This window comes from Girardinichthys multiradiatus, chromosome 18 (genome assembly GCF_021462225.1).
Source record: "Girardinichthys multiradiatus isolate DD_20200921_A chromosome 18, DD_fGirMul_XY1, whole genome shotgun sequence".
Classification (NCBI taxonomy): domain Eukaryota; kingdom Metazoa; phylum Chordata; class Actinopteri; order Cyprinodontiformes; family Goodeidae; genus Girardinichthys; species Girardinichthys multiradiatus.
In genome coordinates, this window is record NC_061810.1 from 11,914,770 (window position 1) to 11,939,656 (window position 24,887).

At 40.4% G+C, this 24,887-nt stretch overlaps 1 protein-coding gene across 4 annotated transcripts in view; it reads right to left on the minus strand.

Moving 5' to 3' along the window:
* The window catches only part of LOC124883879 (limbic system associated membrane protein), a 1,043,833-nt gene that overhangs the window by 11,047 nt on the left and 1,007,899 nt on the right, over window positions 1-24,887 (minus strand). For all 4 annotated transcript variants that reach the window (XM_047391320.1, XM_047391321.1, XM_047391322.1 and 1 more), the window contains 3 exons: window positions 19,308-19,439; window positions 18,099-18,219; window positions 267-415 (listed from right to left, as the gene is read on the minus strand). In XM_047391320.1, the coding sequence (XP_047247276.1) occupies window positions 267-415; window positions 18,099-18,219; window positions 19,308-19,439 (402 nt within the window). The remainder of the gene's footprint in view (window positions 1-266; window positions 416-18,098; window positions 18,220-19,307; window positions 19,440-24,887) is intronic.

The window sequence follows — 24,887 nt, forward strand, 5'->3', positions numbered from 1 at the left end:
GGCTCTACCTCTCTAACTGGCTTCCAGATGTTCACCAGTAAAGCTTAAAGCAAAGCCAAAAAATCTGCAGTGAACAAACTCCCTGCTGACATTTAATGATTCAGAGGGAAATGAAGTTAATGTAATTCATGTTTTATAGTTTTTAATTTAACAGGTTTTAAAGTTTTAGAGACATTGTATGTCTGAAGTACTCATCTCTGAATAAATCAGTGCAATTGGATATAAAACTTCTGCACACAGCAAATAGCCCCATGATCAGTACTCACTATAGAGGAAAACGCTGGCACTCTGAGTACCCAGACGGTTTGAGGCCACACAGGTGTAGTTGCCATAATCTTCTTCAGTGACATTGGCAATCATGAGGATAGTGTTACCACCAAGAATCTGGATATTGATGCCCTGGATATTAGACAGCCTGGAAAAGAGAGACATACAAACAGAGGGAGGAAAATGTCAGGTGGGCTGTAATCCGACAAATCAGAAGCATGAGACGTTGATGATAGCTACAAATGTTGCTGAAAATAACGGCACATGAACAAACTGATTTGGCAATGCCAAAAGCCAGAGCTCCTCTTCTATCTCCTGTAAATATTAGTGTAGCATTTTACTACTTTCTGTCAATCCTTAGACCAAAAACACCTTTCAATTTATTCCCACTGTCTACATTTTACAGGAAAAAGTACAGCTAAAGCTTTATTCAGCCAGCTTTACTGCATGTACAGTAACTAAATAACGTTTTAACAATTAATAACATTATAGAAACAGTTCTGTTTTATTAGATTGACTTTGATGCAAGGAAAATATTAGAACAGCAGAGGTCAGTGTAATGCCAGGGAACTTTGTAAGAGTAGATATTGTTGATATGGGGAGTAGGGTGTAAAACTAATTTAGAACTTTTTTCATTAACAGATTAATACAATACAGCATATTTGACTTTTGTGATTAACTGCAGCATCCATCTCAGGGTTATTTTTATTTTCACATATTCTGCTAAATGACTAAAAATGACAAAACCGCTGTTTGAAAATTTGAATTATGTGCAGTAATGTGAGTTAGGTATCCCTTTTATCCGACTTATTTGTATGCTGCAAGATTCCCACCTCACATTGTTGCAGGCCTATTGACCATCTGACAATCGGTTACAGCAGGGGTTCCCAAACTTTTCAGCCTGTGACCCCCTTAATAACAGTGCCAGAGATTGGTGACCCCTAAAAATACATATGATTTTTACATTTCTTTTTTTTAATAAAATACAAAGTGAAATAATTATATGTATTTTATAAATAATTTATTTTAAAAAATGACTTCGGTTATTTAATTTCATTATATATTATTTAATTATTTAATGGGACAGGCCATTTTCCCAGCCCAGATAGACGGGCATGTATTTTTTATATTCATGTTCTGTAATTGAATGATAGATTGAACAGTTCTCTCTGAGATGTTAAAAGCTTTGGATATTGTTTTAAAACCCAACCCTGGTTTAAACTTCTACACAACTTTCTCCCTGACCCGTTGGCTGCGTTACTCGGTCTTCGTGATGCTTTCTGTTCACTATGTTGTTTAACAAACCTGTAAGGCCTTCACAGAACAGCTGGATGTAAAATGATATTTAGTGTACATGTAAACTCTTTTAATGTGACTTTTGAAGGCAATTTGCAGTAGATTTTATTTAGTACTGTCTTATTAAAGGGAACTGAATACATATGCAAGCCACACTTTTCAGAGTTTCATATTTTTTTATACGTGGTTTTAATTTGACAGCTTGAGTCCAGTTTATAGCAAATTAACAACTGAATCTGCCTCAATGAAAGTGTAAATCTCACAGATAAACCAGTCATTGTATCATCATAGTCAAAAAAAAAAGCTTTTGATGACAAGATGCAGATGATACAGGGTGCCTAAAAGCCTTTCAGGTGAAGTTCATTTCAGGCACCTCAACCTAATCCTGCTTAAGCCTGTGTGATTGGTAATCAGAATTTGAGCAGGGGAGCGAAACGGTTTAGCTGACACATGCTGGGCTGATTAGTATTAACATAAAAACGGAAACTCACATTATAGCACAGCATAATTCGGCTCACAGGGGAGCGGGGGAACTTGATAAAGTGCTGAGGCCCTTACCGGGGGACATCTTGGAAACGGAAGCGGCGAGTGTGTTTGTGTTTGAAAGTCAAAGAGAGAGACCAAAAAAAGGGCCAACTGCACCAGGCGTGCACCCCCCCCCCCCCCCCCCGCGCTCTAAAAGCAAACCTTTCTGCTGCAAAGATAAGGCCAGCAGCAGCAGCAGATATATTCTCTGGTGCTCCTTCATGAGAAGTGACTGCACTATTAAAAAGGCTTTTCTGCCCACCGAGCCCTCTGAGAAACCCAGATAATATGCAGAGCTGCAGGGAGCTGAGAGCAAACAGCTACTTTCACAATAGATTACAATTGATGATAGTGATGCAGCACCAAGGGAGTAAACTGACCTAAAGAGGGCGAGAAAACTTTTGTTGACAGAATACAAGTCTTTTGTTGGTGATGCAAAGGTTATTTATTTAACAGCCGGAAACTGAGGCATGAAAAGCAGGAAACTGAGTGCCCCGTTTTCAGTTTATCATTCAACAAGATCAATGTTATTCCTAACTTTTGGTGCACTTTTACTAGCAGATCTATAACATCCAACTTTACTCAGCAAGGAATTAAAATGCATCCTCACATATTCCTGCAGGTCTGCCAGCTCCTTCATCTGGAACAACAGATTGGAACAGTTCAACATAAAAGTTGGCAGAAACTGTGTCCGTCTTTCTTTGATTTCTTGGAGAAGTGCTTTTAAAAGCTCTCATCATAAATTCATATCTTTCCCTACAGGAAGAGGGCAGCAGAACTCTACAGGATGTTTTCCAGCGTTTTATGTGTTCCTCACAGAGCCACTGTGGAACATTAAACCACAGACCAATATGATTTGACCTCTCAATTTAGCAGAGGGCGCGCAGTGTGAGTGCCGGACTATGGGCTTGGGCCGGTGCAGATGAAACACCGGAGCAAATCATCAGATGGACAGATTTGATTATGTGCCGTGTAGGAGCATTGAAAGTAGGTTATCACTGTCAGGGAATGTGACAGGTCTGTTATGATTCAAGGCTGATGATAAATGTAATCAAGTGGATAGTCCTGCTGATTCTCACAAACCAGGGATGATTGAACAAGCTCCTTGGCTAGTGACAGCCATGTATCAGATGACAAAACAACAAATGCATATGTCTGTCACATTAGCTGACAGCTATATTTGAAAACTCCTCAAGTCAGAAGTGCAGTACTTTACAAGAGAAACCTTTAAACTTTTCACATTCAAACTATTCTTACCAATAAAAATCTAAAAAGTGTATGTATCTAGCCATTTACTCTGGTACACCTAAATAAAATACAGTGAGAGTAACTGCCTTCAAAAGTCATCTAAAGAGTACGTAGAGTCCACCTGTGTGTTATTTAATCCCTGTATAAAAGTCAGATATTCTGGAAAGGCTTCAGAGGTATTTTAGAGAACATGGAAACATTAAAGCACAACTACAAACAAACCAAAGCAGAGCCGTCCATTTTAACTAAGAAAACGGGCAAGGAGAGAATTAATCCAAGAAGCAGTGAAGTGGCCCATGGTAACACTGGAGGAGCTTAAGAGATCCACAGCTCAGGTAGGATAACCTGTTGACACTTGGCACTCCACTAGGCACTCTACAAATTTGACTTTTAGAAAAGATTGTTGAAATTCAATTCAATTTATTTATATAGCACCAATTCACAACACGTCTTCTCAAGGCACATTACCAATTCGATTCAATTGAATCATACAGATTTCAAGTCAAGTACATACATTTCAATGGATCCTAGTTATCAAAGAATGCAGGGAAATTCAGTTTATTATTTTTCTATCTAAGGAAACCCAAGATGGGCTAAATGCGAATGTACGTTAAAGTTTTCAGATTTTTACCTGTAAATATTTTGTAAATCATTCATCCTTTTCCTTCCACTTTGTGTTGGTCTATCAGAGCAAATCCCAAAGAAATACATGGAAGTTAGTGATTGTAACATAAATGTGAAAGAGTTCAAGAGGTATAAATCATTTGGCAAGGCCTTGTATTGATGGAGAGATTTCATAAAAAAAGCATTAGAGAAATCCCTGACATTTATGACACTTTGTTTCAGATTTTACCATATTTTTAAATCATCATCATGGCATCAACTATCTATGAGTGATCACTTACAGTCTGCTGATTTAAGATGATGCTCAGTCTACTGAGATAAACCAATTATTTATGTGCTGTGGTGTCTAAGATCCTTGTACTGTGGGAGATGCTGTGAAGTCATGATTCATTTCTGTTTTAGCACTTGAGCTTGGCTTTATAGCCCGAGGGGGTCCACGACTTCGTGTGAGACAGACTGAAGGTGGAAATGCGCACAGAGACAGGTGAGTTATGCCTCTCTGCTCAGAGCTCTGCGCACCAGCGTTTGCTCACAAGCTTGTGCCGAGCAGCTAGTTTCAACTCTGGAGTGTTCACACCACCAGTTTGGTTTCTCTGAGCAGGTGAGAGGGAAATTTAAGAAACCATTTCATAATTGGACAAAAATATGCTCTCTTTCAGACATGTTTTAAGAGAACTACCCATCACAAAGAACACTTTTGTTATGTTGATATGAACTGTATGTGGTGGCCACAATGAAAATGTGTCAGACTCGACACACTTTTTGTCATTAAATCAGAAACAAAAGCTGTTTTAAAGTACAATCGTTGAAGACAAGCAATTATGGAACAAACTATGCTAATATAATCTGGCATCAGTAAATAAAATATAACTGCCATGTTTGCTTCTACTAGATAAAACAGGTATTAAAGAAAGCTTAACCAAACAACAGGGAAGCAAAGGCCTGGTGCCTCTCTTATTAAAGCTTCGGCCCCCCTAAAGGAGGTACCAGTACAAGTTTTTACATATTGTATTCATGCATTTAAAGAAATGTATTAAAAATAAGTGAGGAAGAAACAAATCGTCACTTTAATCCCCCTCCACCCTTTTATTGTATTTAATTTGACTGTTGCGTTGGAAGCCCTCAGTCAGATGCTAACTTCAGTGGGGTGTTTCCCATGGTCAAACAGCCGTTTGCTACCTAAATGTTTTTTGAACAGCACTTCCTCAAACAGCAAAGAGAATCCATGTTGAAAAAAAAATTAAGAATTGTTTTCAAAAAACTATTAACTTCAGACCAGATCCATTATTATGTATATCATTATGTGTCCTCTGTTTCCTTATCCTATCAAATACATTTTACAAAAAATCTGATCAATCACTTATTGTTAGGATGATAACAAATACTGAAGAACATTTGATCTTGCCCACATTTTAATATTTGACAGATTAAATTACTGCATTATTGTTGCCACAGAGCTGTTTAACAGCTCATTCTTTGTCATGCTGTTGGCTTTTTCTCAATGCAGCACAGTCTGTAGGTCTGCTCTTGTTATATGTTGAAGGTGTGATTTTTTGGCAATTTTTCTCTGGAATAGTTTGTTGGTGACGCCTCACCATAAAAAAATAATGTGTGACTGTTGCTCTATGAACTTCAGGAATGAATATGAATTGACTTGATTTGAAATGTATACAGATGGCAGACCCTTGGTCAAAGCTCTTGAATATTCTAAGACTGTTTGTGGAAATAATATTTAAAGAAGAAAAAAACTTTTGCAAAACCCAACTGTATTCTTTAAATGTAATTGGCAGCATAAGATACAGGTTACAATGAAAAACTTGACAGGAACAAAAGCTTTGATTTAGCAACAACTAGGCATATAACAAGATCTACTGTAATAAAGTTGTAAATTTTTTGTCATTTTCTGTTTTTATATTTTTCTAAACTAAAACTAAGGAAATTCTGAAACAAAAGCACGTACTGTACACATCATATGTTTTACTACTCCAAGTAGAAGTGGCAGAGCCGAAGAGAACACGAGAAAAAAAACATAAGCTTATCCATTTTTAGCCTATTAAAAGGATTTCTAGATGTTGAACACTTAAAAAAAATAGTGGTAAAGCTGGGTCAGTAATTTCTCTAACTAATTGGGTAGAAAATGTATCATCATGTTTGGTCGCCCAGTTATGTGTGCCCTTTTTGAGTAAAATTAAACTTTCATCCCTGGTGGAGAGAGAACACTTAAAGAGTAAAAACATTTTAGAATGCCTTAAATAGTTTCATTTTAGACCTTATTAAAAAAACAGGTTAAGCATGCAGGGCGGAAAAGAAAGCTGGAAATTAAGTAAAATGAAACTGTTTGTTGAAAGGTCATAAATCTTGTATCGCCACCGGTTTATGATACTACATCAAACTGATCATGGAGTACTGTCACACTGCTAGTCCCATGCCAGTATTCTGTTGAACCCCCCTCAGGCCCTGGCACAAACAATGTTTTGGTGCAGAACAGAGCCATACAGCTGTTGACTCCTGTTGGAAGCTGACCCACAGCTGCTGTGAATGATCTGCTAGTTTTAGCATATCGGCACTTGGTGGTAATTTACATCCCAGTTGATCCCACACATGTTTTACAAAGCAACACCTAATGAACCTGGCTGTAGTCTACATACAGACATGCTGTGTGTGGAGGGGTAAGTCATGCAGTACGTCACTTTCTTCAACATTAGCAGGATTGGTCATCTCCCATCAGTGTCACCAAATGCACATCTGAAGGGTGGTTGTGGAAATCGAGAAGTGAGAATTGTTGCTGAATGTTATATATTGTCCCTCATCAGAATATAGGTTCACCGCCTCAAGCGTGTAACATCTGGGTAGAGACAGCTGTGTTTGGAGCATTGCTTTAACTAGTAGGCAGTAACTGTTGATGTCATGTATGTTCAGTGACTGTTTCTGTGCCGGGCATGGTCCATGAGTTCTTTAATGCATGCTTTACAATACCATTCATGGAGTGACCAAAGGGTGGCCAGGGCCATCACAATGTTTATGGATGACTTCACATACTTTGACTTTTCTTCTTCCCACATGCCTGGCAGTTGCAGGATGCAACTATCAAGCCTCAGGCAAAGCCACAATACCGCATATCGCACACTGTCAAGGGATGACAACGCTGTCCTAAGCATTTAGAAGGCATCTACTTTGTGTGTTGACCTTTAAACACTGTTTTCATTGGCTGTCATATAGTCAACAAGTCCCCATGACACTACTCTTATTTAGATTTTTCTAAGCCGTCCGTCTGTCCACTAGTCACTCCAAGACCAGATGGGGTATCTATGATATCTAGATTGCATTCCTGAACCACTACAACTGACTAAATGTGAAGCAGGAGCTCTACTTCGACATGTCCCCAAAATGATGGAGCTCCTCACTCTATCTCTAAGGCTCAGTCCGGCCACCTTACAGAGGAGCCTCATTTAAACCAACAGTATCTGCGATCTGCTTCTTTCAGTCATGATCTATATCTCATTACCATAGGAGAGGGTCTAAATGAAGACAGACCAATAAACTGAGCTTTGCTTTTTTGATTTGTTTTTCCTTCATCGCATTAGAGGAAAGAAATAATACCCACATTACTGCAGACAAGGCCCCAATCCTTCTATCTAATTCCTGCACCATCATACTAACACTCATGAACAAAACACCAAGATACTTGAACCCTTGCAATTGAGACAAAGACTGACCACCGGCACAAAAACAGCAATCCACATTGTTTAGGTTAAGAATAATGTCCTCCAACAGATATGACCTGACTCTCATCCTGTTTCACAATCAAGTCTTGATCTGAATATGACAACAGAACTACTCGTACTCGTCGTCTTCCGCTTATCCGGGTCCGGGTTGCGGGGGCAGCAGATTCAACAGAGACACCCAGACGTCCCTCTCCCCAGACACCTCTTCCAGCTCCTCCAGATGGAGCCCAAGGCGTTCCCAGGCCTGCCGAGAGACATAGTCCCTCCAGCGTGTCCTGTGCCGTCACCTGGACGCGCCTGGAACACCTCCCGAGGAAGGCGTCCAGGAGGCATCCGGTATAGATGCCCGAGCCACCTCAACTGGCTCCTCTCGATGTGGAGGAGCAGCGGCTCTACTCCGAGCCCCTCCCGGATGGCTGAGCTCCTCACCCTAGCCACCCTTTTCCGGTCGAGTACCATGGCCTCTGACTTGAAAGAGCTGATCTTCATCCCAGCCGCTTCACACTCAGCTGCGAACTGCCACAGTGCATGCTGTAGGTCTTGGCCAGAGGAGGCCAGCAGGACTACATCATCTGCAAAAAGAAAAGACAAAATCCACTGGTCCCCAAACCAGACCCCCTCCGGCCCTTGGCTGCATCTAGAAATTTTGTCCATAAAAGTTATGAACAGGACCGGTGACAAAAGACAGCCCTGCCGGAGTCCAACATGCACCGGGAACAGGTCCGAGTTAGTCTCGGCAATGCGAACCAAATTCCTGCTCCGCTCGTACAGGGACTGGATGGCCCCTAATAAAGGGCCCCCGATTCCATACTCCTGGAGCACCCCCCACAGGGCATCACGAGGGACACAGTCGAATGCCTTCTCCAGGTCCTCAAAACACATGTGGACCGGTTGGGCAAACTCCCATAAACCCTTGAGTACCCTGTAGAGGGTATAGAACTGGTCCAGTGTTCCACGGCCGGGACGCAAGCTTCACTGCTCCTCCTGAAGACGAGGTTCGACTATCGGCTGGACTCTTCTCTCCAATACCCTGGCGTAGGCCTTACCAGGTAGGCTGAGGAGTGTGATCCCCCTGTAGTTGGAACACACCCTCCGATCCCCCTTCTTATGAAGGGGGACCACCACCCCAGTCTGCCAGTCCAGAAGCACTGTCCCCGATCGCCACGCAATGTTGAAGAGGCGTGTCAACCATGACAGCCCCACAACATCCAGAGATTTGAGGTACTCAGGGCGGATCTCATCCACCCCCGAAGCCTTGCCACCACGGAGCTTTTTAACCACCTCGGTGACTTCAGCCTGGGTGATGAAGGAGTCCAACCCTGGGTCCCCAACCTCTGTTTCCACCAGGGAATGCGTGATGGCAGGATTGAGGAGATCCTCGAAGTACTCCTTCCACCGCCCGATAATGTCCTCAGTCGAGGTCAGCAGCCTCCCACCCCCACTATAAACAGTGTTGGCGAAGCACTGCTTCCCCCTCCTGAGGCGCCGGACCGTTTGCCAGAATCGCTTCGAGGCCAACCGGTAGTCCTTCTCCATGGCCTCACCGAACTCCTCCCATGCCCGAGTTTTTGCCTCTGCCACAGCCTGGGCCGCAGCACGCTTGGCCTCACGGTACCCGTCCGGAGTTCCACAAGCCAACCACAGCCGATAGGACTCCTTCTTCAGGTTGACAGCATCCCTTACTGCCGGTGTTCACCACCGGGTTCTGGGATTGCTGCCGCGACAGGCGCCGCAGACCTTAGTGCTGCAGCTCCTTGCAGCAGCATCGACAGTAGATGCGGAGAACATGGTCCACTCGGACTCTATGTCTCCAACATCCCCCGGAATCTGGTCAAAGCTCTCCCGGAGGTGGGAGTTGAATACATCCCTGGCCGAGGGTTCCGCCAGGTGTTCCCAGCAGACCCTCACCATGCGCTTGGGCCTGCCAAGCCTGTCCGGCTTTCTCCTCCTCCAGCGGATCCAACTCACCACCAGGTGGTGATCAGTGGACAGCTCAGCCCCTCTCTTCACCCGAGTGTCCAAAACATGCCGCCGAAGGTCTGATGATACGACAACAAAGTCGATCATTGACCTCCTGCCTAGGGCGTCCTGGTGCCAAGTGCACCGATGGACACCCTTATGTTTGAACATGGTGTTCATTATGGACAGTCCGTGACTAGCACACAAGTCCAATAACAAAACACCACTCGGATTCAGATCGTGGAGGCCATTCCTCCCGATCACGCCTCTCCAGGTGTCACTGTCGTTTCCCACAAGGGCGTTGAAGTCCCCCAGCAGAATAATGGAGTCCCCAGGAGGGGCACTATCCAGCACCGCCGACAGGGACACCAAGAAGGCTGGGTACTCCGCACTACCGCTCGGCCCGTAGGCAACAAAACTACATCCTCTCCAAAACGCAAAAAAGTCTATTTCTTCTTTAATTTTGTTGAATGCTTTTTAGCATGTTAAGCTAAATATGGAAGCTATCAACAACATAAAACAATATTAAGGTAGAAGAAAATGTTTTACAGTAAAGCGTACTGTAAAAAAGAATGGCTTGTCCCTATTTCTATTTTCTACGCCTGCTGTTCAGGAGGAGATGGCAGTTGGTTCAGGACTGGCTTTAAGGATTCAGAACGTCTTTTCAAGCAGACTATTAAGCAGGAGAGAAGTGGGACACATCTGGAAACTGTGTGAAGTTGGGCCTGTGTGTGGTTAATTTCTCAGCTCAAATGCATGGCTCATACAAGCACAGTTTTGACCAACATGACAGACAGGTGGAGAATAACGAGGCAGTCACAACTCAACCATGTCAAAGCCAACTGACTCCTTATCTGCAGGATATTAATGACAAAGTAATTGACAAGATTTCCCAGAGGAAGACCGCGGTGCTGCATTGTTCTATAAACGGAGGTGCGTGAAACAATATTTTTACTGACTGTGCAAGTCTGTTAAAAGCAATGGTCACCTTCTGCCAGTTGTCAAAGCTAAACATTGTTGCTGGATTGTGAGTTAAGTTACTCGGTAGTTATGGGAAGAGTCTTTATTAGCATTATTACTTGTTATTGATATGCATTTTTTGTTTAAATATCAGTATTGTAGATACAGGTGAAATATTTCACTCTAAGTGTAATGAATCTATATCTAATATGAGAGGTTTACATTCTGAAATGAGTGACAAAAACTACTTTTAATTATAATCAAATTTTTTTAAATGAATCTGCACTACTGAAATGAATATAGCGTAAATGTTGTGTTCTGTGTGGAATTTTACTAGCAGTGGTTGACTATGGGTGATTACTGACCGTCAGTAGGACATTTTTGAAATTGTTTTTTCCTATCACCTTTACTATGTCAAATGCATTGAGGCAGAATGGCAACTAGAAATCTGATCTGATTTTCTGAAAGGGCTCATTTGCAATACAAAAGTTGGTTGTAAATTAGTAAAAGTGTCCGTGGATGCTCATTTCAGTCACACACTCATTTTTGAGTAATTTTTGCACACACAATGGTGGCTACCACTCTTGCACAATGATGTAGTCGCCTTGTCTCTCGTTGTTGTAGTGACACTAATAACACACACACACACACACACACACACACACACACACACACACACACACACACACACACACACACACACACACACACTATGTAAATAGTGTAAAGTATTAGTGCCTAACCATTTTGGGTGGATGAAAAAAAAAAACCACTTAAGTAGTTCACGATGATAGAATTAGATAGGAGTTAGGAAATAATGTACACAGTAGTCTACCTCCATAGCAAATCCAAGGATGTAATGAAAACCTTCAAGTGTTTAATCTTTCACTTTTAGTTTCAACAAATTTTGACAGCATCAATAAGCCACAATTTAAATGGCAATTTTACAGATGACCTTTGTGTTGGTGAAGTAAAACCAATGAACCACTCAAGCTCTAGAGCAAGACATAACCTTTAGAATCAGGTAAAGAAGATGCAATATGCTACAGAACATTACATTCAGTTCTTCCAGAAGATGTATAAAATTAAGAAGCCAACCATGACTAAATTGCATTTTTATGGTGCATTAGGATCATCATCCAAGGAGAAAGAGGAATAACACTTTCCACTGGCAGAGAGGGACCTGGGTTGCCATGAAGAGGCACAGAGCCAGAATCCTCCAGGGGACAAAAACCCTGAGATAGAGGAAGGTTGCAAACAACAGATAATGCAAAAATATTTCAGCAACCATAAATCTTTCCTTTCAAGCTCCGACATGATAGGCCTATTACTTTGGAGACCAAATCTCTGATAGCACTTGTGACATTGCTCTAATACTTCCTCGCTATCTTTGGTAAACTTTCCCTGCTGTAGCAGGGGGGATGAGAAAAATTACACATCATTGATTTCTTTTTTCATTATTATCCTCAGAGGCCAAAGCTTTCTGAGTACGCAGACACAGGAGGTGAGTTTGCTGCGAATGAGCAAAATGTATTGGGTTGTTGAGAGTCAAGAGCTGAACTGAAAGAACATGAATGTCATTAACTTTGAACATCAATACATTTCGATTCAGTTCCAGTATTTTTCAGACACATGCTTGACACCTGAATTGATCAATTTCCATTGGACATCAGGCTGGTGACGCAATTTGGAATATTGCAGCATATGTGACTAACTTGATTTGTGTTTTCATGGATTTATGAGTGAAGAGATTTTTTAGTAGCGGTACTTCATGAAATAGTTGGTTACAACAAGACAGATGAGCTGTCCTTTGTCTCTTCAATAAAGAATTTAAAAAAAAATCCACTTCTTCCTAAGTAATATCATTCAATTAAGAGAATAACAGCCAAGTGAGTGCTGAAGGGGGTGATTAGTCATTATTGAACTACAATGATGATTTCATCCTACATTACAATGGGACCACTGTGGTCCCATTGTCACATAAGATTTGAGAAATAAAGGAAAAAAGATCCAATTATAACTAATGGACACAAGAAGATGTGTAGAACTGAAAGTAAAGTGATTTACTTTTTTGTTACCTTTCTCTATATTTGGAAGCGAGCTATAAATCAACTTAATGCAAGAAAAACTATTGTAAATTGAAAAAGAGTGAAGGCAACAATTTTAAAGGATCATTGAAACATCGGAGGCAGAAGGTGCTACTGTACGAGTAAGCATCCATGTGTAAATGAAATAGCAAACCTACCTTACAGTTCACTGTAAGTAAGTTTAGATATTTATACAAAACCACTTTCCTTGTAATGTGCTAACAGGCAAAATATTTGTTTCCTCCACCTCTAGGGAAGTCCATTTAGGTAATTTCAAAGATGTTTATGCAAAACTTCATCACACATCTGTCACAAACAGGACTTTGTATTCATCGTTAACAAAGCTTTGCAAAGCTTCAAGACATAATTTCTGTGATGCACATCAAATCTTTAGAGGAACACACACTTAAAACACATTGGATGTGCAGGAGAGAGTTGATGAGGAGAGGGATATCTGGATATCCTCCTGTTACCCCTGTGACCCAATCTTGGATAAGTGCAAGAAGATGGATGGACAGATGGACGGACTGCTGGATAGATGAATGGGTACTTTATTGATCCTAGGAGGAAAGTTTATTTATTTAAAAATGTCAGCTCCTTTACATAGTGCAGGTTCAAAAAGGATCAACCTCCAGGGGTCACAACCTGCATCCTTCAGCATCAGCAGTAGAGACAGCTACCCTCAGATTTCTTTGGAGTACAGATCTACAGTGGGGAGAACATGTATTTGATACACTGCCGATTTTCCACATTTGTAAATTGTAAGGCATGTAAATGTCTTAAATTTCTATCATAGGTACTCTTCAATTTTGAGTGACGGACTCTGAAACAAAAAAACAGAAAATTACATTGTGTGATTTTTAATTAATTCATTTGCATTTTATTGCATGACATAAGTATTTTATCACCTAACAACCAGTAAGAATCTCAGCTCTCACAGGCCTGTTAGTTCTTCTTTAAGAAGCCCTCCTGTTCTCTGCTCATTACCTGTATTAACTGCACCTGTTTGAACTCGTTATCTGTGTAAAAGACACCTGTCCACACACTTAATCAAACAAAAACTCCAACCTCTCCACAATGGCCAAGACCAGAGAGCTGTGTAAGAGCATCAGGGATAAAATAGTAGACCTGCATAAGGCTGGGATGGGCTACAGGAAGATAGCCAAGCAGCTTGGTGAGAAGGCAGCAACTGTTGGCACAATAATAAGAAAATGGAAGAAGTTCAAGATGACGCTCAATCTCTCTCTGTCCGGGACTCCATGCAAGATCTGACCTCGTGGGGCATCAATGATCATGAGGAAGTTGAGGGATCAGCACAGAACTACATGGCGGGACCTAGTCAATGACCTGAAGAGAGCAGGGACCACAGTCTCAAAAAAGACAATCAGTAACACACTACGACTCAATGGATCAAAATCCTGCAGTGCACGTAAGGTCCCCCTGCTTAAGCCACCACATGTCCAGGCCCGTCTGAAGTTTGCCAATGACCATCTGGATGATCCAGAGGAGGAATGGGAGAAGGTCATGTGGTCAGATGAGACAAAAAAGGAGCATTTTTGGTCTAAACTGCACTCGCCATGTTTGGAGGAAGAAGAAGGATGAGTACAACTCCAAGAACACCATCCCTAATGTGAAGCATTGAGGTGGAAACATCGTTCTTTGGGGATGCTTTTCTGCAAAGGGGACAGGTCGACTGCACCGTATTGATGGGAGGATGGATGGGGCCATGAATCAGGAGATCTTAGCCTACAACCTCCTTCCCTCAGTAAGGGCATTGAAGATGGGTCGTAGCTGGGTCTTCCAGCATGACAACGACCCAAAACACACAGCCGGGGCAACTAAAGAGTGGCTCCGTAAGAAGCATCTCAAGGTCCTGGAGTGGCCTAGTCAGTCTCCAGACCTGAACCCAATAAAACATTTTTGAAGGGAGCTGAAAGTCCGTGTTGCCCAGCGACAGCCCCAAAACCTGAAGGATCTGGAGAAGATCTGTATGGAGGAGTGGTCCAAAATACCTGCTGCAGAGTGTGCAAACCTCATCAAGAACTACAGGAAACGTCTGATATCTGGAATTGCGAACAAAGGTTTCTGTACCAAATATTAAGCTTTGTTTTTCTGATGTATCAAAGACTTATGTCATGCAATAAAATGCTAATTAATTACTTAAAAATTACATAAGATGATTTTCTAGATTTTTGTTTGAGATTTCGTCACTCACAGTTGAAGAGAACCTATGATAAAAATTATAGACTTCTACATGCTTTGCAAGGGGGAAAACCTGTCAAAATCAGCAGTGTATCAAATGCCTGTTCTTCCCACTGTATGTCATCCTCCCCTGGATTGTGAAACAGCCCCAGCAGACAGTGGATTTTCAAAGGATACTTAAACAAACGTCACTTCCTACCAGCACCCTAAGAGCATTCTGCAAAGCTGTAGTTAAGGGTGTCTTAAAGCACTGCATCTCAGCATTGTACTTCAGCTGCAATATTGCAGACAAGAGGTCCCTACTAGAGGGTGACACGGGAGTGGATTTTCTCTCCTGTCCCATCCCGCTCCCACAGAAAAATGTCTTGTCCCATCCCAATCCCAGGCCAGCATAACGAAAAAAATCCTGTCCCGTCCCACCCCTGGTAAATTGATTCCCACTCCCATCCCGCTCCCATTCAGAACGACTCCCACTCCTGTGCTACTCCCATTTTTGTTTTCTTCATTTAGTCTTTTGGCAATTTCTTTGTTTGAAGGACCAGTTAGGTCCCTGTTTTTAGTTGTAGTAAAGGCCAGTTAAAGTAAAAAGAATAATAATGAAGAAATAATAACATATCAAACAAGGAAACAGACCATGCCTATCTTAGTTGAATTTTACTTATTTATTAAGTGATCGTTTCCTTTGAACAATGACATCACTTTTATGTTTCAAGTTGCTGAAACAAAGGAAAAATGCACTTAGTAAGAGAACTGTACTTGGTGAACAAAAGTGCAAAAAGGCATTACCTTCATAATTTAGAAACTGTACCTCAATGGTTCACAGCCCTGGTCCTCAGGGACCCCTTCCCTGCAAGTTTTAGATGTGTGTCTGCTCCAGCACACCTGATTCAAATTCTGACATGACCTCCTATACAGGCATCAAGAATGGAGGGTCAAACTGGACAAAATTAATACAATAAAATCATCATTAAATAAATGAATGTTGTGAATGTCCAATAAGTGAAGTAAATGTAACATGAAAGAAATGTAACATTAAATGTGCCATTAAATTAAAGGTACCATTTATTTATTTAATACATCATTAGAAACAATAAATGTACCATTATATCATGAAATGGACTATTATGCAATTAAATGTGCCGCTGTATAAATTTAAAGACGACATGACGTAATTAGTGGTACACTTAATATTTAATGATGTATTAAATAAATTGTACATTTAATGGTACATTAAATTTTTTTCTATTTCACAACATATTTATTTAATATCTTCCCTTGATGAAGCCTTTCTATACGGAGCCCGCGAGGGGACAAGGGGGGATTTTTTTCTTTTTTGTGTCCCCACGCAATAGTCTTTGCGTTATTTCGCAATACTTTGTGGGATAGTTTCCAAACCAGATAACTGCAAAAATGAAACAAACACTACACCCGTTTTGAAATTTATTGAGTTTTATTTTGAAATCAGCCTTAAATAAAATTATCTTCAAATCAGACTAAAAGACAGTTTTTATCCACAAGCTGTCAAACAAACTACTGAACAATAATACTGCACGAAACCACATCTGTGACACTTTATTTCCTTATTACTGCTGCATGATGTGTACTTTTTTTTGTACGCCATTAGTGTTTTTGTTTTTATCGTGATTTGAACGGTTCTTCTTATCCTAAGCATTTCATCGCATTGTTTACTGCGTGTTAACCTGCATATGACAAATAAACCATATCAATGACATATCAGTGTTGGTTTTATGAGCAGTTTGTCATCTGTGCTGCTGTTCCAAAATGCCGAGCGCAAAAGTATTGCGTGGGGACGCAAAAGAAATACATTTCCCCATGTCCCCTCACGGGCTTCCGTACCTTACCTCTTAAATCTTTAGTGCACATGCAGCAATTTTGTTGGTCAGATGAGACTTGACACATGTTGGTACTTTTGGTTTGATGAATGAAGAGATGCAGGACTGATTTAATCCAGAATCTGCCTTACAAGTGTTCCTTAATCACTGGTGTCCTTGATTATGACTAAACACGATTTACAAGCAGCAGACTGCGTGTTAAAACCGCTACATTCAACTCTCCTGAAGTTTGGTAATATTTGTGACTTTCCTGTCAGCTCTATGAGTTTAATAGATACGTCTTTACTTCTGACTTTACGTTACAAATCCAATTTTACCACGTCCAGTTCTCCACCTGCGTTTGCTCCCTCCATTCTGAACGCAGGTGGAAAACATCGATCAGAAGCATTGTTGGCTTGTGGGTCGTGTAGTTCGTTTGACTCACATTATAGTATAGGCTTCTTGGAAAAAAACTACACAATGGCGGTGATGATTCAAGTTTTTTTTTCTTAAAGTTTATAACAAAGTCTCAGTTTTACATTTCCAAAGACAATTGATCCTAGTTTATTTTCCCTCCTATTGGTTAGCTCCCGCTCCCGTCTGCTCCCGTTCATTTTTTATCCTGTACCGTCCCAATCACGTGATCTTTACTGATGCTGTCTCCCGTCCCGCGGGATTCCCGTGGCAATCCCGTGACCCGTGGGACTCCCGAAAAAATGTCAGCCTCTAGTCCCTACAGAGAATAGTGATCGCAAGCGTCACTGGTGTGTTCCTATCCCCTATCCCGGTTCTGTTTCAGAAGGGCCACAGAATGCCAGAAATCCTTAAAATCCTGCACTGGTTTTTACATTATGTGCTTTATATTTTTGCATTTATTTAATCTATTGTGTGTTTTATCTACTTAACACATTTTCACTCTGATTTTGTGAAGATCTCAGGGAAATGCTGTCTCTTATCATTGTATCCTATTTAGTATTTGATTAAATTAAAATACATTTATTTGATTTAGATTAAGTAGCATATATTATATCCTGGAAAGTACCATATGTAATAATTGCTCATGAGTATTATTTTCATATGTTTGTTTGGAATACGTAAGATCAATTGTATCAAATGCAACTTATTTACTTTTAAACTTTACTGCCAATTTATTAATGTCAACATTTTAGTCCACTATATTGAAATAGGATTAAAGGATAAGAAATCACACAAACACAAATATACACCATTTAAAAAGATTATTTTATCTTCAGTCACTTCCACAATCTACCACTTCCTAGTGATTTATTTTCTTAGGCATAATTAGGTTCATGCTCTGTAGGGTTAGCTGTGAAAGAGAATAAAAGTAAAACAAGAAGTGAGGTAAGTTTTACCTTTTGTCATCTCTGAACCATTCAAACTCCGGTGTGGGCACAGCTGCTGCCTCGCACTGCAGGGTTCCCAGGCGGCCCACTGGAGGCTCCGAGCTCAAGGTTTTCCTTATTGACGGAGGGTCTGCAAATAGAAGGAAATCACATTGGAAATTCATCCTTTCTGCATAGGTTTGCGCTGAACTGCAGAATTAGTTTTTATTTGAAAGAAATATAGCACATTTACATTTATTTTGAGTTATACATTAAAAAGGGTAAGTTTTAAAAATAGCGTATTACTCCAAATAGACTATTCCACTGAATTCAGTATTCACTAACATCAAAGGAGTTTCATTATGAACGCATTGAAGGAATTAAACACTGCCTTCTCGTATAGAGTAATAGCCAATGTCTTTGACTTAATTTCCATCATAAAATGCAGATCAAAGATCAAGTATAGTTTATGAGATTGTTCTAGTAGATCTTTTATAAAGCTGAAGTAAAGTTTTAACCTGTCAGTATCACACATCAGCCAAAGTAGAATCGATTGTTTTGATAATAAAATAAACCACTGACAAAATGGCCCATTTTAACAAATATATTAGTGTTCAACAAACACATGCACATCTTTACAAACACTGGCCCAGTGGCCAGAGAAGCTTCCCAAATGGATTCATGCCCATCTTCCATTTAAGATTAAATTCTAAAAGAAAGCTTAATACACACTGAAATGTTCTCCTAACTGGCATTCAGACCTGGCGTAAGTACGATTTTGGCAAACAGGCACACATGATTTTTTCAGATCAAAGAGAATTTCTGAATAACTGAAGGAGTACTTAGTTTAGTGATGTCTCATGAGCTGTCTATCAAACCCCAAAGAGCCAGAATCTGTATAATATGGACCCCTGAAAGGATGTAATTATCCTCTTTTGAAATTCTAAGTGTCTATTTAAATGATGATGTGGTGGGTGAGACCTGTCATGGAAGTAATAGCAGCTATCAGTGAGAGATATCTACCTGAATTCATTTTGAGAAGACAGAGGAGGGCTCCAAAAGTTTAGAGACACCTCTAGTCCTTGCTTAGCTTTACTTTACACTCTTCTTTTCAACTTTATGCGCTTTCATCTTCTGAGTGTGTCATTCTCTATAATGTCTGAACATAAATGTGGAATGAATGATTATAAGCATTCAGAAAGCACATAAAAGCATGTGCAGCAGCATGTTGTTGCTTACAGTTAACAACCACATTGACATATTTGACATCAGGTGTGGCGACGTCGTTGCTGGCTTTGCATTCGTAACGACCAGCTTGGTTTCTCATGATGCCTATAATGTCCAGGTACTCCTCTCCATCCAGTGGCTCGGCTGCAGAAAGATAAAAACAAAGGATTCAATGACAGAACAAGGCAAAGAGTAAACCTACTGTATAAAGAGGCTTGAAATAAAATACAGTAAATATTATGTAAATAGGTGGCGCCATCTTGGAAAATGTTTAGCTCCTCCATGTACGACCATTAAGACCTGTGTAAAAATATGTTTTTGAATAAACTAGAGAACAAGAGCAAATATCATGGAAAAGAATGTCAATAGGATAGCCAATACCATATTTGAAAATCCATCTGCATGGTTTGTGGGTGCTCTCAAGAAACCATGAAGCTGCCTTTAAAATACATTTCAAACCAAGATTTGTGAGAGCCCTTCAATAAGGTGACATTTCCAACTTGGAGATTAGAAGAATTAAATGTTATCAAGATATAATGAAAGCATTGGTACAGTTACGGTTTTATTTATTTTAAAATATTTATTCATAATTAAACAATAAATATCAAGTGTAATAGCAGGAAAGTGTCTATCAACGCTGTTGTTAGCATTTCCTGAGAGTAAATAAAATGAATCAAGTATTAGTAGTATTAATGTCTGTCTTATATCCTCTCCTTTTTCTGTCTAACGCTCTTTTTTTCCCTCCTCTTAGCTTAACTCTATTTCTATCAGTCTATTTCCTTCCTCTCTCTTTAACTCTTCCCATTTTCCTCTGCTCTTTCAGTCTTTTGATCTGTCTTTCTATTTTCCTCCTCTCTGCTCTTCTATCAATCTTTCACTATTCTAAAACAGAGACATAATATAATCACAATCCTCTCCAAAAACATTAGAATGTATAAAATACAGAAAAATCACAATTTAACAAACAAAATCTGATTTTTTGTTTTAGATACCATTGAGAAGTTGGTTATTTATTAGGGTAATACTAATAAAATCGTATGAATATTAAAGTTTTTTTAATTATTGGTCCAGTTTCCTCAGCTGATGAAACACTAAAATTCCAATATTTAGCATACAAAACCCAACTATTTTTACTTGGAGCTACATGCTAATACAACAGAAGACATGCACAATAGGTGATTATCTCTTCCTCCTCATCATTCTCAGTTCATGTAGTTCTTGCGTCATTCAGCTTCCTTGTTACTGAATCCTTTTTTTTTGTAAGGAACTTCCATATGTCCAAACTGAGTGGAGAAACACCCTGAAACAGCCTGAAAGCCTGTGTTCACATATCACAACAATACATTAACAAAACAACTAATAACTAGCTCTGAAAATATAAATTAAAGGTCACCAATCAACTCTAAATCATCTTAGTTTGGATGAACCCTTGTTGACACTGTAGCTCTACACATTCCTAAATCAGGCAGCATGCTGCAGCTACTCCCTGCACTCTCGTCTCGTCCTACCACGAAGGCAATGCGCACAGCTCTTCTTCTACGCTGACTGTAACATTAATTGCAACGCGTCCAGCTACCGTAACAGCTGTGGTTGTGCGCAACCAGCTCACTCAAGCTTTCTTTCCCTGGCTACCGTAAAAACAGTCAACATGCAAATCAGGAACATTTCTGGGCTTTAGCCGAGGACATGTCTGCCTGAGGACTGTCTCCAGAAATCTGGGACGTCTGGTGACCCTATAGATCCATTTTAAAAGCAACATATTAGTCTTATTTCCGTGTTTCTTTGTTAGCAAAAACTTCAGAGTCTCGAGGTGTTTAAATGAGAAGAGCTTTATTCACTGATTATGGTGGGACAACACATTTGAAAAAAATACATGACTCCAGAAATGAAGAGAAAATGAGACATTGCCCTCAAGATCTATAGCTGGGTAAATCAGTCGACAGGATAACATTTAGCCATGGACTCCACAAATCTGACTTTTAAGAAATTTGTTGGGCAAAATGTTATGTGTGGAAAATTAACACAGCACGTGACCCACCATCCCCACTTTGAAACATGTTTGTGGCAGCATCATGCAGTGGTAGTGCTTTTCTTTACAAGAAAGCTGGTCAGAGAGGATAAGACATAAATAAACTGTAAATGGACTGAATTTATATAGGACCTTTCTAGTCATACCAACAACTCAAAGCGCTTTACACTAGAGCCACATTTACCCAATTGCACTCACAAATGAGCACACATTCATACATTGATACACAGAGCGGTAGGCTAGTTGTGGTTATGTTACTTGGAATGGTTTAGATCAAAGCATATTTATGTGTTAGAATGGCCAGTCAAAGTCCAGGCTTAAACAGAATTGGTAATCTGTGGCAAGACATAAAAAGTGCTGTAAACATATTGTCTTAATCTGATATAACTGAGCTGGAGCAAGAATGCAGGCCTGCAATTGTCAGTGCTGGAAAAGGCGATTCTGCCTTTATTTTTATTTGCAAAAATAGAAATAAAAAAAGTGAACAATATATGCTCTTCCTTTAAACTTCTTAGAAATGTCTGTCAGTCATTTTCTACTGCTAACTCCATAGTGGGTCGCGGGGAAGCTGGTGTCTATCTCCAGCAGTCTATGGGCAAGAGGCGGGGTACACCCTGGACAGGTCGCCAGTCCATCTCAGGGCAACACACAAACAACCATGCACACACTCATTCATACACCTAAGGGCAATTTAGAGAGACCAATTAAACTAACAATCATGTTTTTGGACTGTGGGAGGAAGCCAGAGTACCCGGTGAGAACCCACGTATGCACGCGGAGAACATGCAAACTCCATGCAGAAAGACCCCCGCCGGGAATCGAGCCCAGGACCAACTCCTCCACCGTGCAGCCCTTCCCGGAAACGTGCTTCTCTGTTATGGCCAGTTAAATAGAATCCCCAAAAAATCTTTGTGCCTATAATGTAACAAAATGTGAAACATTTTCAGGAGCATGAATACTTTTGCTAGGCACTTTGAGAAAGACACTAATTTTTATAGTTACAAACAGTGAAACTCAATGTGTGGATGTCAAAATGTTTTTTTGCACACACAATGGTGGCTACCACTCTTGCACAATGACATAGTCTCCTTGTCTCTTGTTGTAGTGACATTCATAACACACACACACATGCGCGCGCACACACACACACACACACACACACACACACACACACACACACTCTTGTTTTGCTATATGTAGTGAGGACCATCTGTTGACTCCCATTGACTTCCATTGATTTTCAGTCATTTTCAACCCTTTCTATGCCCTAACCCTGACAATAACCCTAAACCTAACCATTACCAGTTCATGCCTAACCCTAACCTTAACCTAAAGTCAATTCACACCTTAGTCCTAAACCTAACCGTTAGCAAAATAGGTCGTGAGGACCAGCAAAATGTCCTCACTTTGGTACAAACGGTCCTCAATTTGATGGTGAAATCGGGAAAAGGGTTCTCACTGTGATGCCAAGACAGGAACACACACACACACACACACACAAGCACAAAGACACACACAAACAGAGACACACAAAGAATCATCAAAGCATTGGTCTGAATATATAAGAGATGTTCCTTGGATAGGTTCAATCATCCACACACCTCACCAGCCACCAGAAGCTGGTGTGCTGGGGAAGTTTATAGGCTAAATAAAGAACGTCATTACAGAACAATAGCACACATTCATTTTGTTATTCCACAATAGTAGCAATTCAGATACATTCAGCTAACACTGAAAACCCTGACTGAATGTCTTTGACCACTTGTATCTGAATTCTATTAGCTTCTTTGTACTAAATTAGCAAAATGTAGAGATCTGCAAATGTCAGACAAAAGGGCACAGCGGGCAAAGAAAATCAGAGCTACTGTCAGTAAGAAATTTGAGTAATTGTGTCATGATCTCAAGCTAATCACCCACTTAAAGCACAGTTGTTCTGCTTCCTTGACATTTGGTATAATCTGCTGTGATGTACTAGAGATATGCAGATGGGTCAGAAGGCTTAAATGATACCTTTCCTCATGAGTTGCCATGTAACCTGTTCTTTATTCATGATCATGATCTGAAACTAGCCTTTAGGGTGAAGTAGCTACAAACAACAGTGTCCTGAGCAAAATTAGCTGACCTCATGGGACACCAATTCAATGATTTTAGCAGTTTTAGCCCATAAAACACATAAAACACCCCTTTAACAACATCCCCAAAATGTCAGCCTGACTTTTATACATGCCTTCGGATATCTGTACAATAAACTGCAGCCTTATGGACTGACACAGTGAAAATCTAAGCTTAATAATGAAATGGAGGTCAGCTGATACAAAATGATTTTCTACTGATTGAAAGATCAGCGGGATCAAGATCAAAGTTTGCACCACATCTGTCACCTCTCTCTGGATGAACTGCAAGACTAACATGATTTGGAAGGCAAGATTGAAAAGCTGGTGCCATGGAAATTCTATTGAGGTGCAATCTCTTCTTCAGCACTTCTTCAGCACTTTAGTTTGGTGCTGGATGAAGAACAGGAAAGGAGCAGGTGATCACCGAGGATCAAAGCACAGAGATAGAGAAGACAGGGAGGAAAGATAATTTAAATCCGGAATGATGAGAAAGTTGGAAACAAAGCATCAAATTTACTCCCAGTAATTTGGTGTGCGTGTAGGGCAAATTATAAATCATGAATTACAGGTGGGAAAAGATGTAAAGTTCAAATAAAAAAAATCAATTACTAAATTTAAGCTTTGTTTTCTTTTCCCACCAAGGAATACAGCTGCCTGACACACAGAATCAATGCCTCAAGGTGTCTTTCTAATAAAGCGTAATGAAGATAGATTGCTTTATCTTGTCTTTAAGGGAGCTAATTTGAGTATGTATTGCACTGGTGCATGCAGACACACGTGTCCATGCTGCGTGTGGAGGCATGTGGTGAGCAGGAAGCCTTCATGCATGAACTGATGTGAAGACAAATTTTGTTGCAGGCTTGCAGGAACCACTGAGTGTAGTGACTGGTTCAAAGTATGCACATTAACAACCCCCCATGAATCCTGCTATTGCACCATATGTCACATCATATGTGAGTGGGTGTCAGAAATAGGAAGAGCATATTAGCAGAGGGAGAGGGGAGCCAAAAGATTTGTTTTTAGTCCATATGTTCTTCCAAAAGAGGCAGGCCACATCACTAATTATATGTCCCTGTGTCAGTTTAATCATGCTTTTTGCACCACGTCCTGCAGGTTGCCTCTTGCAACACTGCAGCTCTTCAGCTGATTAGCTCATTGTCAAACATATCCCGGCTACCCTTTATATTTTCTCTGTCTCCTCTGCTCCATGCTGGATTGTTTGTAGCTTTGAGTTATGCAAAGAACATGACACAACTGAAAACCTACAAAGTGATGTCCATCCACCTACACTGACTCCCTGGACAAGGAAAGCATAAATGACAAATGAAGCAAAGAGTTCCATGATCTTTATGGCCTACAAGCAAAAAGCTAGATGGGGAAAAAACTAGCATTCCATAGCACCCCAAACATAATGTCCCCCACAGGGACCACCAGGAAACTGGACCATGC